The 16088-nt window shown below is 38.3% G+C and overlaps 1 protein-coding gene across 1 annotated transcript in view; it reads right to left on the bottom strand.

Annotated features, from left to right (window-relative positions):
* Positions 1-16088, bottom strand: part of LOC127416799 (pleckstrin homology domain-containing family A member 7-like) — a 133222-nt gene that overhangs the window by 31743 nt on the left and 85391 nt on the right. Inside the window, exons 8-9 of the mRNA XM_051656347.1 lie at positions 13304-13404; positions 6166-6341 (exon numbers count right to left, since the gene is read on the bottom strand). Coding sequence (XP_051512307.1) covers positions 6166-6341; positions 13304-13404 — 277 coding nt within the window. The remainder of the gene's footprint in view (positions 1-6165; positions 6342-13303; positions 13405-16088) is intronic.

The following is a 16088-nucleotide window of genomic DNA, read 5'->3' as shown; positions in this document are numbered from 1 at the left end:
TCAACACACTACCAAAGATATCATTCTACAAGTTGGAGCACTGCACACAGAAAGTATTCACCTATATCATCCCATCACTTCATTACTCCATAATCTTAGGACTACCTTGGCTGCAAAGACACAACCCTTAGATCTCTTGGAGTGATCAGCAAGTTACCCAGTGGTCCAGCACCTGCATTTCCACTTGCCTAAAGCCCATCTCTCTCAGGACTATTAGAGCCGCTGCTGTTCGAGTTGAACCTACTACAGTTCCCAATCTACCTCCTGAGTATTTTGACTTTGTTAAAGCCTTCAGCAAAACCAAAGCCTGTGCCATAGAATTATTACCTGGTTCCTCACCTCCACGAGGCAGGATTTTCCCATTGTCCCAACCTGAGTCCGAGGCTATGAAGTCATTCATTGAGGAGGAACTTTCCAAGGGATTTATCAGACCCTCAACCTCACCAGCATCAGCCGGGTTCTTCGTGAGTAAGGAGGGAGGGCTTCGCCCATGTATTTATTATCGTGGTCTAAATGAAATCACTGTAAAGTTTTGCTACCCCCTGCCTCTGGTTCCAGCTGCCCTTGAACAATTCCGTTCTGCCAAGTATTTCACCAAACTTGATCTTCGCAGTGCCTACAATCTCATCTGCATTTGTGAGGGGGATGAGTGGAAGACAGCTTTTTCAACAGCACAGGGTACTATGAATGCCGGGTCATGCCTTTCGGATTGGTCAATAGTCCATCAGTGTTTCAGGCCTTCATCAATGATGTCTTCCGAGATTTGCTGAATCAAGGGGTAATCGTTTATATCGACGACATCCTCATCTACTCTAACACTTACGAAGAGCATGTCAAGCACGTCCGAGCTGTTCTGCAACGTTTCATCACCCATCAACTGTACGCCAAGGCTGAGAAATGTGTTCCATCAAACATCAGTATCGTTTCTAGGCTATGTCATCAGCCCAGAGGGCATGGCGTTGGATTATAACAAGGTAAGAGCAGTTTTGAAATGGCCACAACCTACTACGATAAAGGAATTGCAACATTTCTTGGGTTTTGCCAATTTCTACAGGCGCTTTTTAAGAGGTTTCAGTACTGTGGCCGCGCCTCTGACGTCAATGCTTAAGAAGAGCTCTCGGTTCTCGTGGTCTCCAGCTGCTCTCCAATCCTTCCAGGATCTCAAAGTACGTTTCACCACTGCACCCATCCTTCACCATCCAGAGCCTGATCGCCCATTCATTGTCGAAGTAGATGCCTCTAACACTGGTATCGGAGCCATCCTCTCCCAGCGGTACGGTACACCTCCTAAACTCTTCCCATGTGCCTTTTACTCACACAAACTCTGCTCCACTAAACAGAACTATGATGTTGGGAATCGAGAATTATTAGTCATGAAAGCAGCATTCGATGAATGCCGTTATTGGTTGGAGGGAACCAAACATCCTTTTCTCATCTTGACGGATCATCGGAACCTAGAGTACTTGCATTCAACCCTAGACAGGCAAGATGGGCGCTATTCTTTACACGCTTCAACTTCACAGTCACATATCATCCTGGCTCTAAAAACGTCAAGGCTGACGCTCTGTCTTGCCAATATGAATACTCGCTTCAAGCTCCAACCGAAGAACCCATCTTACCACCCACAATGATCATCGCTCCGGTACAATGGGACATCATCTACTGCCTCCCAACTGCCCCTCCTGACAGAACCTATGTCCCACTCCCATTACGTAAGAGGGTTATCCAGGGGGTCCACTCTTCGCTCAGCCCACCCCAGGCCACCTGGGATCAAGCACACGTCCATCTTCAATGGGCCATCAGGAGACAAGAGGAACAAGCCAATTGTCATCATCGCCCCAATCCTGAATACAACCCTGGTCAATGGGTCTGGCTCTCTACCCGTAATTTAAGACTTCATCTACCCTGCAAAAAGCTTAGTCCCAGGTACGTTGGTCCTTTCAAGATACTCAGACAAATAACTCCTGTATCATACCGCCTTGCCTTGCCTCCCACTTATCGCATTTCTCCCACTTTCCATGTCTCATTGCTCAAGCCCGCTGTTCACCCAAGAGGGGAGGAGGAAGAGGTCGGGGACCAGGGCCCTCCACCCATCATCGTGGACAGTGAGGAGACTAATCAGGTACGAGATCTCTTGGATTCCAGGCGCCGGGGCAGGTCACTGCAATACCTTGTTGACTGGGAGGGGTAGGGTGCGGAGGAACGGTCCTGGGTTAATTCTGAGGATATTCTCGACCCCACACTCATTGCAGAGTTTCATTAGACTTACCTGCTTAGAACTGCTCCTTGACCTCAAAGGAGACCCCGGCGTCGCCTGCCTCCTCGCATCAGGAGCCGCTCACTTGGCGGCTCTGTCACGAATCCCGCCTCTGTAGTTCCTCCCACTTACCACCAGAGGGCTCCATCAACTGAGTATTGACTAACTCTCTGGACTCCATTTCCCAGAATCCCCATACCTGGCACTGATTTCCTCCTCACCTGTTGCCTATCTACTCAGCTATTTAAGACTCACTCTCACTCTCTGTCATTGCGAAGTCTTGTTTTGCCCTGGCTGACATTTCTGAGCGTTATCTGTATTTACTGCCTAACCTGTGTATGATCCTGGACTGTTTACCCTGTTTTGACACTTTGCTGCCTGCCTACTGTTACTGCTTTGTTTACATGGATATTACCTGTGATTGCCTGCCACCTGCCCTGACCTCATGCCTGTTTTATGACTATCTCTCTGATTTACCTTGGATACTACTATTGCTGGTGATTGACCACTGCCTGTCTATATTATTACGTTTACTGTTAATAAAGCTGCACATGGATCCCAACTCCGCTGACTCATTACATCAAACAAAGTCCAGTAAACACAAAAAATTCCAAATTAATATTTGGTGTAACCACCTTTGCCTTCAAAACAGCACCAATTCTCTTAGGTACACCTGGACACAGTTTTTCTTTGTTATGATGTTCCAAGCTTCTTGGAGAATTCGCCACTGTTCTTCTATCTATCTATTTAGGCTCAATTGCTTCTGTCTCTTTATGTAATCTCAGACTGAACGATGTTCAGTTGGGGCCTTTGTGGGGGCCATGACATCTGTTGCAGGGCTCCCTGTTCTTCTATTCTAATCTTTTCTATTTGCAAAAGTAATGTTTGGGAGTCTAACATTTATATTTTCTATTGACGTACTAAAGCTGAAGATATAAATAACCATCTTAAGACAAATGCTTTTGTGAAACATCTTAAGTGCCTAAGACTTTTGCACAGTACTCTATATATATAAAATTGTATATGTGTCTACGCACACATATATATTCAGTATTTAAGCCAATTCTTAAAATTAAGATTCATTTCAATTTCATGACAAAATTCCAACTAAAACTAATACAACTATAATTTAAGTTTTATTCATTTAATTTAGTTAAAGACAACTCAATTCAAGGGAATTTTGTTATGAAATTAAAATGCGTAAATTTTAAAATAGGCTAAAGTATTTTGAGTGTGTATTAGGATATTATTATGACACTGACCTTTTAAAAATGTATCGCCTGAGACACAAGGGTCTTTTCATCACTGTAGACTCACTTAGTGATGCAATTACCAGTCCTATGAACCGAAACAACCCAATTGCACCGGAGATAAAGGTTTTGACAACTCTGCACTTCCTGGCCACAGGTAAAATGCAACTGAGTAGTGTTGATGAATTGGGAGTTTCTCAGTCATACGTCAGCAGAATCATCCATCAAAATACAAATGCCCTCTCCAGACCCCACACTGTACATCAATTCATAGCATATGTTTTCCTTTGGATGTGTGCTCGCTGCAGAGAAATAAGGTGAAATTATATTTCATCGCTGGGCTCAGTGTTATTATAGTTTTGGATTTTTAAATTTTGTTTTTATTTCTATTTTATATTCAATTTGTCATTACAATTTAGTTTAGTTTTCGTTAAATTTCACAGTTTGTCTGTTTTAGTTTAATTTTCGTTTTCTCAGTGAATTGTTTCAGTTTAGTTTTTTAGTACTATTTTAGTTTTAGTATTTTTTTATGGCTGCCAAAACTGTGTTTACTGGTGTAATTTAATTTAAAAAGTCTAATATCATTACATTTCTCAGGGCAGTCTTGTGTTACCTCTATCTAGTGGTGTTTTCATGTTTAATGTGGATTGTAAATGTTGCAAATTTTATAATATAGGATGAATATTGGTAAAGTGACAAAGGACATTTAAGCTTGATCCACAGTGTATCCATATGTATTTCCTTAAATGATTATAATTTATTACTAAACTAATCTTTGGGGAGTAAACAATTAAAGGTATAATTCACCCAAAAATGACAGTTCTCTAATCATTTACTCACCCTCATGATATCCCTTGCTTCTGCTGAACACAAAGATTTTTAGAAGAAAATTTTAGCTCTGTAGGTCCATACAATGCATGTCAATAGGGGCCAAAACTTTGAAGCTCCAAAAACCACATAAAGGTGGCATAAAAGTAATGCTTACAACTCCAGTGGTTAAATCCATGTCTATGATAGGTGTGGGTGATAAACCAATCAACATTCAAAAAAGTCCCTTTTTTACTGTAAATCTTGACATCAGCAGTCTCCTTGGTAGTCATGATTTCAAGCTCGATTATATTTTCCAGAGCCATCTAGCACTCTGCAAACTGTATTATTAGACCGCAACTGCAAGATGTACAGTGAAAAGGGAGTTACATTTTGGTCTGTTATCACCCAAAACAGATTAGATCACTTCAAAAGACATGGATTAAACCACTTATGGATGACTTTTATGTGCTTTCGGGAGCTTAAAAATTTTGGACCCCATTCATTTGTACTGTATGGACCTACATAGCTGAGATATTCTTCTAAAAACCTGTTTGTGTTCAGCAGATGAAAGAAAGTCATACACATCTGAAATGGCATGAAAAATCTGGAATTTGATCAAAAGAGTGTCTTCAAAAGTGCTACTTCCCAGAATTGAATATTTCTTAAGTTTTGTTTTGACTAAGGTAGAAGATATCCTAAGCTTTTTTCAAAGGTATAATGTTAAGTTATGTGGCCATTGGATAATAATTCAAAGTGTCATGAAATGTACAATTTCCAAAAGAGTCCCACTTTACCCATATTCACCCTATTATATCTAAAACTAAAATGTATTCAAGATCATTTTTATTTTATTTAGTTTTGGAATTATGAAAAAGTATTTTAGTTTAATTTCAGTTTTTTCCAATAATTTCAGTTTTATTTTTATTTCAGTTAACAAAAATGATGAGTTATCTTTCGTTTTCGTTAGCTATAATAACACTGGCTGGGCTACCTGGTGTAGGTGTAGTTGATGGAACTCCCATTCATACCATTGTATCAACACAGAATGAAGATGTGCTCAAAAAACACTTACATAACATAACATAACACAACATAACATAACATAGTGAATTTGCTGACAGATAGTTGTCTACCAGTCACTTTGGCCGATTTAAGAAAGCGCACTCATACAGTAGAATGTGACATCATCCATAGCAACGAGTTCAAATCTGCATAACCCTTACATTAAGATTTCCTTAGTAAAACTTGCTCAGCAGTTTTGTGAATAGGTTTTAAGCAAAAACTCTTTAGAGAACTCCTAGTGGTAAGATAAAAATCTTACCCAGATTTCCTAGCTTCCATTGAAATACACAAGATGCTCTTTGGAACACTTTCAAATCATCATGGGATAACATAGATCATCAGGTTTTGCACAAACTTGTGGAGTCCATGCCACATTGAGTGCATGCTGTCATTGAAGCAAAAGGGGGACAAACAGTTCCAAATACTAAGAAATTTACTGTAGAAAAAGTAAAATTTGAAATTCCAATTCAATTAAGAATTTCACAACAATTGCTAAGCAGTTCTCTTTTTGTTGTCTCACATTGTTTTACCTACATCTCTGTACAAGCTTGAACTTTTGTAGTTTTGTAGTAGTATTCCTCATTTGTAAGTCATTCATGATAAAATTAACTTCTAAATTAATACATGTGATGCTGATAAAACTATATGTAATTTAAAAAAAAAGGGTACTACAGTAAATTTTAAAAATGCAATTTCACTAGTGGTATTAGACTTTTGGACCCCACTGCATGTACATCATAATAGAAACTTCCTCTGGAATGTAAACACAGTCAGATGGTCACTGACCTCTTTACTGTATTGGTCTGCATGAGTGCAGCCTGGTTCATGGCCCTGACCCAGCCGTTCATGTCCTCCTGTGTGTCCGCACTGAAATAGTATGTCCTCATCCCAGTGTGCTCTGCCTGCGAGCCAATCACAGAGCTCTGTTTGTAAATGTAAGAGCGTATCCCTGTGTGTGTAGCCTGCAAGAGAGAAGGCACTTAAATCAGTCCAGCCCAGGCCAAAGGAGAATCCCTCAAATGAAGCAGCATCAGCAAATGAGCCAGAGGAGCATCTCAGATGGATGCAGGATAATTAGAGGCGAGGAGGAATACAATGTGACAGACACACAGATGTAAGGCAGGAAGTAAGAATAACCCAAAGGAGCAAACGCTGATCAAGTCAAGCCAAAGCAAATGCTGTAATACTGTGATTTACTCACTGTGATAATCAAACACACAAATTCAGGTAAAGCTACAGGAACACTGACATGAATCCGCATGAAAAATTAACGAAAAGGCCAAATACCAGAAGATTAATTAGAATAAGCACAAAACCATCCAATAAGAAAAAAGCAAAAAATAAACAAATACAATATAAATAAATAGATCAAATAAATTAATAATTCATGAATAAAAATAATGCTTGTGTTACACATATTACATGTTACTAAAATTACTATAGTAACATCAGTTACTAAATAATAACAGTGCCAATGGTTCTTGGGGATGGGATTGAATACTTAAGCCTATATTGTGTCACTGCAAGGGCACAAAATATTTAAGCATTACATTAAGTAGCTCATTAGCATTACTCAGTACTTATGTAAATAGGAAATAACATGAACAATGTAAAATAAAGTGTGACCAATATTTATTTTAAAATCATACAACAGTCTATTTCCTCAGAGTGTATAAGTCATCAAGAATAAAAGGGCAGATTGCCATACAAAAGAGGAGCACAAACACTGGTGTAATTAATGTGAATTCAATCCCCAATTTCCTCATTATAGAGAGAGAGAGAGAGAGAGAGAGAGAGAGAGAGAGAAAGAAAGAGAGTAACTTCTGTTGTGTTCAATCTCGTAAAACGAAACAAATTGGCAATTATAGTTCATTAGAGATTTCCAAACTGCATTGTTCTCTAATTCTTTCCTTCTCTCACAGTGTAAGCAAAAAGCACAACACTAAATACACAGTCACATGAAGACACGTGTGTTTAGATGATTAGCTCACTAAAGGCAAGGAGCGAAGTGCTAAGTTGCTGCATGTGTTTTAATGGTCCATGGTAGGAAGGCTCTGCTATAAAGCTGTAATATTCAGACAGATGGCTGATTTGTTTGAATCATGCAGGGGGCCCAGACCACTGCAGGTGACCAGTTGCTACATATCCAGCCAAAAACAACCACTGAAGTAACCTTGATCCACTTCCTTCCGACAAATGAGAATCAAAGTCTTAAATTCAGCCCAAAATTAAAATGCTGTCATTATTTAAGGTGACTTAATGTTGTTCCAAATCCTTACTTTCTTCTGTGGGACACAAAAGATATTCTAATGAAGGATCACACCAAAATATATAGTGACCACGGCAACCTGGCCTCATAGTGAAAACGTGACTCTATATACATTTTTGCAAAACTTGTTATACGTGTCTCCAGCTACAATTCCCTGCAGTTTCCAGGTGAAATGAACACTAGAGGCACTACAACATCTGTGTGTTTTATTCACTTTCACTCAAATCATGACTTTAATGGCTGATTATGACTTTATATATACTTATTTTTCTCTCTATCACTCAGAACCTGCTATTTTATGATATCGACACACTTTTACTCAAACACATCTTTTGAAAAACAATACTGTACATTTTAATGCTTTTATTACAGACTCACCTACATATATACACTTCCAATACAGAAAGCTTGCGTAGCAGCTCATCTGATAGGTCGTTGGGCTTACAATCAGAGGACTGCGATTCAAGTCCAGCCATGAACTCAAGCTGACACGTGACATTACAGAGTCATAGAAGCAGCATGAAATGAGGTGGCTGCTTTTTCGTTTAGCCTCTGTATTTTAAAACACTACTGGCTAGATTTAGGCATTGATAAGGTAAGGATGTCTTTTTTAACTTCTCATATATATTTTAAAACACTAATGGTTAAGTTTAGGTCTTGATTTGGTAAGGATGTATTATTTAAATGTCTCATATATATTTTAAAACACTATTGATTAGGTTCAGGCAAAAGTTTTAGTTTAGGGAGGTATGTTTTAAAAAATATATATCTAAAATTAACCTTAAAACAGCATCTGAATACGGCACCATTTTACTTGCTTTTGGCGCCCCCAGCTGGACATTTCACTGGAAACCTGCAGCCAAACGTGATATACAGCACGTAAATATTGAATTGCAAAAATGTTGTCATGTAAATTTAATGAGGCCAGGCTGGACCATGGGGTTGTCAAGATAAAAAAATAACAAAAATACATAAAATCAAGCGTAATGTGTCATCACACACTATGTATGAATACGCAGAAGCATGAATGTAATTTGAGAGCTGTGAGGGCTGGATTTTCAGTGAATAATTATTTAAGCTCACAAGTTGTATGGACAACTTTTATGGTGTCTTTTCAGAGCTGGACAGCACTTGATCACTATATTCCTTCATATTATGGAAAATAGCACTGTGTACATTCTTAAAAATGTCTAAAAATTTTGAACAAACATTCATATTCCTCAATATGAATGAGGAAATGACAGAATTTTCATTTCTGAGAAAACTGTTCCATTTTCACTAGGATGTGTATGCACATATAAATAAAACGCAATGCACTGATATACCAAAATGCACAGACAATTAAAAATATATATATATTTTGAAATAATCTTTTCCTTTTAACACTGCAATTAATAAGCAAAGGTAGACTGGTCTTTAGTCAAACTCATGACAAATGCACAAGTTTAATTCTCCATGATATTAATACATAACTCAGATCTTATCACTATGTTCCAAAGGGCAAATTACATGTGCGCACACCAAAACACAGCTGTGTACACAAAACACACACATGAGAGTAACAATAGCATGTGCATCCCTCCTCTCTGGCACCCTGCATCATGTCAGGCTGCTTAAGATGCTTTTAGATTAACCAGGCCATTCATTAATAGCACTCTCTATTATGTCATCCATGATCCATTATAAGTATGCAGTGCCCCGGTACAATGATTTTTTATTAAAAAGGTTCTGTTGACTAATTTACAATTAGATTGGATTGGATTAACAACCACAAAACTGAGGGCTTCAAATCAGTCAACAGACTTCTGCTGAATCAACAGTGCAAAACATATCTTGATTATAGTCAGAGAGAATTTAAAAGGGATAGGCCACCCAAAAATGAAAATTTTGTCATCATCTCATGTACCGGTACTTTCAAACTGCTATGACTTACACTGTTATGGTGGTTTTTGTACCTTTTGAACCTTGACAGCACCTGGGTAGGGTTGCACCAGCTGTGCGTAAGGTCTCACGTAAGTTGGGACGTAAAGTTCACACTAAGGGCTTAGTAACTACTAGTTAGTTTATAACTAAGTCAGTGCTTAATTTGGTTGCACCACCTGTTCTTAAGACAAGACTTAACTAGTAGGTCGTAAGCTCTCAGTAAAGTAATGCATAGTCGCATCATATGACGTTTACCTGTATTTATCCAATAAGCAGCCTTCAAATTTGTAAACAGATGTGTTAAAAAGCCGTGAATTTCAGTTGTATCTCGTTACGGTTGATGTTCAAACCTTGTTTGCTCACATAGCTGTCAGCTGTAATAAATTAAATCCCCATTAAAATACGAAACGTAATAAAAGTAGATTTGATAAATAGTATATTTGCCCTGTATCTAAAAGAAATAAGGGGTGATAAATACTAATAAAACAAGCTGGAAAAATAGATATTTATTCATTTTAATATCCTATATATATATATATATATATATATATATATATATATATATATATATATATATATATATATATATGAATGTGTTGAAACTTGACACCAGGTGATGCACCCTGAAAACTGCACCGTTTGATCGGTTTCATGCTGAAGAGCCACTTAAAAGTACGTTTTTTTCTCTCTCGTAAATGTAAACGAGTGTAAAAGTCAACATCATAATGTATGTCGAAATGATTGATGTCACGCAAAACGTGAGCTCACTGATGTCATAAAATATCAGTCTGCTTTTTTATTCCATCCGTTACTCCTGGTCAGAGGCTTCCGTAAATATTTAGTTTATATGTAGTGTTACGTTCTACCTAAGTTTAATGGTGCAACGCTCAAATATTTAGTAGTGCATAAATTGTGACTTAGTGCCCATTTACGTCACAACTAGACTAAGTTGTAACATACGTATAGCTGGTGCAACCGGCCCCTGGTCACCGTTCACTTTCATTGAATGAAAAAAGAGCAGCTTCAGAATTGGCTAAACTTCTACTTTTGTGTTCCACAAAAGAGAGAAAACCATACAGGTTTAAACAACATGAGGGTGAGTAAAGGATGAACCATTCCTTTAATGATGTGTATGGCAAAACTGTCCGGTAGATGTTATTACATGAAATGGATTAGTTCCTACAAAGATATATATCACCTCAATAAGAGGAAATGCTATGGGTGAGAAAAGTTCCAAACATTCCAAAACAGTTCTGAAAGCAAATGCCAAAGGTTGTAGTAGAGCTTTTAACTGTAGTATTAAAGTTAAAGGTGTACCTATTTACAGATGACGCCGAGTGTGTTTCTGAGCCTTTCTGGGCTGTCAGTCACTCATCACAGGCAGGAAGCCCACCATTGGGAATAGAAGAAGGACATGGTTCAGCAACTACAGAACAATGATTGGTCACCTAAACCAACACCTATTGGCTTTTCCTGTTAAAGCTGCAAATACAAGTACTGGGAAACTGTCAGTATAATTTAAGGACTGTCAGTACCATCAAGATAAGAGGGTGACAGAAACAAATAGCAGGAGCGGAACAGCACAAACAACTCGCCAGACTGCAAAACAGACTGTAACACAACACAAAGCGCAATTGCCCACAGTTAGAAGCCAGAACAGATATATAAAGAGCCTAAGTCTGTTTTGTGTCAGTAGCATTTGGAAAAGCAGGCTGCGTGTCTGTACCACCTTCACACCGATATATAGAGGATCACTGCAGAATCAGTGAAACGGTCTCAGTCCCTCGGCCACGTCTGTCCACCAGCATGTGAGGCGAGTTTGCTGGCTGAGCAGAATTCACCGATAAGCCTTCTCTTTGATAGGTATTAGTACAGATTACAGAGTCTCAGCTGACCATCTGAGTCACTCAACACCAAATATCTACATTCAGATTCCAAGGTAAACAATCCCTCATGTGCAAAGCTTATGGCATATATCCCTAACCCTCCACAGAATGTGTGATACACTACAACTACTAGCTTTTCACCAAAAGGGTGAACAGTTCTAAACAACACTCCTGGAGAATGGTGTGACACCATAGGCTATGTACGTTATATGTCAAGAAAGAAAATGTGAAGAAAGAGTGCTGTAAAGTGATATACTGATGACTTGTTACATCTTGAAAGTCTTCATAAAATCTAAATTGGACATTTGTGTTTAGGCCCTGTTTACACATGGTATTAAAAAGAGCTTTGGGCGATCATTTTGAAATGGGACAATGGTAAAGGCAAGTGTAAACAGGGTCTAAAACGTTTTGAGATTTCTCCACTACAACCATATTTGGAGGTGGTTCAAAGTGAAAGTGATTACGACACAATTTTATTCGCTTTTGGCACACCTTGCTGGACATTCCACTGGGAAACTGCAGTGTGACTTGTAATGAAGCACGTTAATTTGTTTTGCAAAAATGTTGCCACAGTCATGTAATTTTCATGAGATCAGGCTGTAATTTTGTCAACTTTAAAGAGTATAATAGCATACAAATGACTTCTTAACATCATTAACATCTTTCTTGAAAACTGGAATGTCATCTCCTTCTCCCACATCAAAATATCTCAGCAGTTGTGAGAACAGCGGCAGGAAAGAGAAGAGCAGAGAGAGGTACAGACTGGTTAAGTAACCTTGTTGCCCTCAGGCAGACCCATAGATTCACTCTGTGTCATGAACCCCATGAGGAGAACAAGAAACCGCACAAGCCACAGGGGACGAAACCACACAAACCATTGCCAAGGTCTTCTAAAACGCCTACAAATACATAATACAAATACAAAGATCAGCACCAAATCAACAGAGGGCCGTACTTGTAAACAAACAGGCTGGATAATTGGTTGTGTACAACTTCATGGCCTTCATGGGGAAAATGAATTCTAAATGGTATGAAAATACAGATGCTACATTGTAAATGCATTGAATGGATTGAGACTGCCTGCGGTAAAGCCTGCATGCACACACAGGGCTGAAGCCATGCAAGGAAATGAAACCTGAATATTCACAACTGCAGAGAGTGACTCAAAGTAATCAGCCATTACAGAAAGGCTAAACAAAGTAAAAGCTACACATGACAAAACATCAAGCAGAATAGAGACAGCTGACAGCCATCAAAAACTCCCAAAACTGACAAAAATGGAACAGGTTGGGAAAATGCTAAGAAAATGAGATGTATGGTATAAAGTATTGTACAATCAGCTGGTGAAAATACACCTAAAAGAGGACTTCATCCCTCCAAAGCAATTTATTTTGTGATAATTATGACTGGCTGACTATACAGATTATTATCCAGCTTATTACATGGCTACTTACCAAATAAATTAATGAATATGAAATACTGACTTGAGTTTATATGTGAGAAGTGCAGATTGTTAGCAGAGTCATGAAACTAGCACAGCTATGTAGGAAATTGGTTGCCTGGGACAATGGTTAATTACACAGTTTAGCAGTCAGTTTTTGACTGCAGAATGCAGCGATTGTCTGATTAGAATCAAGAAGTCATCAAGAATAAGAAGACATCATGAATAAGCTGTGTAATTAAGATGAATATTTCTCAAAGCAAGCTGTTAAGATTCTTAGAATTTTCTTTTAACAGTGAGAAATTGAGAATTACTTTACAATGACAAAAAAAGAGACTCTATTAAAGTGGTCAGGACACATCATTATTTAAGTGTGTAGCTATTTGTGGCAAATTCAGATCTTACCTTGAAGGCATATTTGCGGCTTATGTGATCTTCAGGTCCCACAGGAGAGATAGTGTAACTAGGCAGAGGGATGCTACCCAGCACTGACTCTTCACGGCTGTCTGTGGGGTCAAAAACACCCGTTTGAGCTGTCCAGTCTGGTTTTGCAATGCTTTGCTTGCAGTTCTCTCTCCTTATCTCTCCCTCTTTCTTTCACTCTTTCTTCCAGGCATGCGGTACTCTCTGACCTGTCGTTCTCACACCACTATAATAACATCACCACAATTCACACATTTAAGTTTAGCCAACTAGTTCCATCCTGACTGTTTTCGCTGCAGTTTGTCACACAAATGTGTGTGTTTATGAGCGGTTGTGTTTGAAACAGAGATTATATGGTGGGTTGATAAGTGATAAGGCTGTATTTGAAGGAGAGATATCAAACTAAGTGAGCAGGGGGGCAGAGGGGCTCTAGAGCAGGGAAGAGCAGACTGGATGGAAAATGATAGGATAGACAGGATAGATTATTATATCCCATAAAGACTACAAGGGGAAATAAGACAATAAGCAAAGCATGCACAGTACTGTTCTCATTGTATGCAAGAAAGAAAGAAAGAAAGAAAGAAAAGCAGATGGACTGTTCATGCAGCTCTGTTGTCAATATTCTGGTTAACACAAACCTAACACAAAAAGCAATGCTGTTATAGCAGATTTAGAGTCATTTGATGTAGGAATTTGATTTAAACTGAATTCCAAAACAAAGGGAATGGTGTCATTCCAAGTAAAAAAACTTCAGATTAATTTCCCTGAGTAAACTACTTTCAGAGTTTCCTAGATGTGACATGTTAAACTCTAGGGACTGAATACTTACATACTAGCTATGTAACATGCAATTATAAAAAAATAAAATGTAAATAAGTTCCAACTCCAAACAAACAGTAATATTTCTTCATAATGAGCATTTGATTGTATCAAAGCAATTAAATAAAATAACAAATAAAGTTTGAAAAAATAAAGGTGTCTTCACATTGGCAGTGATTTAATTGGTTACTGTAAAAAAAAGTTTTTTTTCAGTTAACCTAAAAAAGTACTTCATGTGGTACAATCTAAAAAGGTTTTATTCAACTGAATATTACTTAATATGATCGAACTGAAACCTCCTTGAAACAACCACACCGCCTTTTTCCAGAGCAGCCTGTATTTCTCCTGAGGTTACCTGTGGGTTTTTCTTTGTATCCCGAACAATTCCTCTGGCAGTTGTGGCTGAAATCTTTCTTGGTCTACCTGACCTTGGCTTGGTATCAAGAGATCCCAGAATTTTCCACTTCTTAATAAGTGATTGAACAGTACTGACTGACATTTTTTTGAGCTAACAAACTCATTGACTATTTATACACAGACACTAATTGCAATTTAAAAAGCCACAGGTGTGGGAAATTAACCTTTAATTGCCATTTAAACCTGTGTGTGTCACCTTGTGTGTCTGTAACAAGGCCAAACATTCAAGGGTATGTAAACTTTTGATCAGGGCCATTTGGCTGATTTCTGTTATCATTATGATTTAAAAAGGAGCTAAACAACTATGTGATAATAAATGGCTTCATATGATCACTATCCTTAAATAAAAGACAGTTTTTTTGCATGATCAGTCATATTTTCAAAATCAATGCCAAAATTTTACAATTTCTTCCAGGGTATGCAAACTTTTGAGCACAACTGTATATACATATTATTTACTTTTAATATTTGTAGTATTTTAAAGATTCAAGTATTGCAAAATAATTGTAAAATGTAGCATAATTAGCTGCAAAAACAAAGGGCATCTTATCCATGTGGCTCCAGTGTTTTGACTACATTCACCAAAATGAGTTCAGATCCATTTAATAATTCAGTGACCATTTCTGGTGATGCCAGAAGGTGGTGACATATGAGTGTCTTGTGTAAAATGAGTTAGTCACTGAATCAATTTTTTAAATCCTTTAAAATTTGTATGTCTAAAGATTTACAAAGAGACTTTAGTAGAGGTTTTAAGCATTATAAGAACAAAGCAAATCTATCATTTCCGTACAGTTTGTGAGCTGCTGGGCCAAAACGTCCGTACGTTTTCATGTATAAAACAATTCACTTCAGTAAAATGCATGTGTTCTAAGAACACAGTAGATATATCTTTTTTCCTACAGTTTGTCGACTGCACACCAACATAGTCTACACACAGGTCTAGTAATCTGCTTATATTGGCAAAAGAACCGATCAAACCGGATTGTACTTTGTTTATTTTCTGCAGTGCATTTCACGTAATGCTGCCAATCAAGAACGATATTCTGATAAATAACTCTCATTTGAGTGTTCCTCATCTCTAGATTATTAATTTAGATCAACATCAATGCCGATAAAAAATATGGATAAATGAGCATTGTTGAAAGCAACTTTGTAGAAATGAATGGAGCAGCGTTGATTAGACTGTCTGACTGACAGCCTATTATGTAAGGGTTGTTTCGGCTCATGAAACTCACCTGTGATTGGCTGGATGTTTGCTCAATCAGCCCAAAGTAACAAAATGCAAAGAATACTGTATACAGGGGCCTGGGTAGCTCAGCAGGTATTGACGCTGACTACCACCCCTGGAGTTGTGAGTTCGAATCCAGTGCGTGCTGAGTGACTCCAGCCAGGTCTCCAAACCAACCAAATTGGCCCGGTTGCTAGGGAGGGTAGAGTCACATGGGGTAACCTCCTCGTGGTCACGATTAGGGGTTCTCGCTCTCAATGGGGCGCGTGGTAAGTTGTGTGTAGATCGTGGAGAGTAGCATGA

Source organism: Myxocyprinus asiaticus, chromosome 26 (genome assembly GCF_019703515.2).
Source record: "Myxocyprinus asiaticus isolate MX2 ecotype Aquarium Trade chromosome 26, UBuf_Myxa_2, whole genome shotgun sequence".
Taxonomy (NCBI): domain Eukaryota; kingdom Metazoa; phylum Chordata; class Actinopteri; order Cypriniformes; family Catostomidae; genus Myxocyprinus; species Myxocyprinus asiaticus.
The sequence above is the reverse complement of the archived record's forward strand: the minus strand, read 5'-3'. Positions and strand labels throughout refer to the sequence as shown.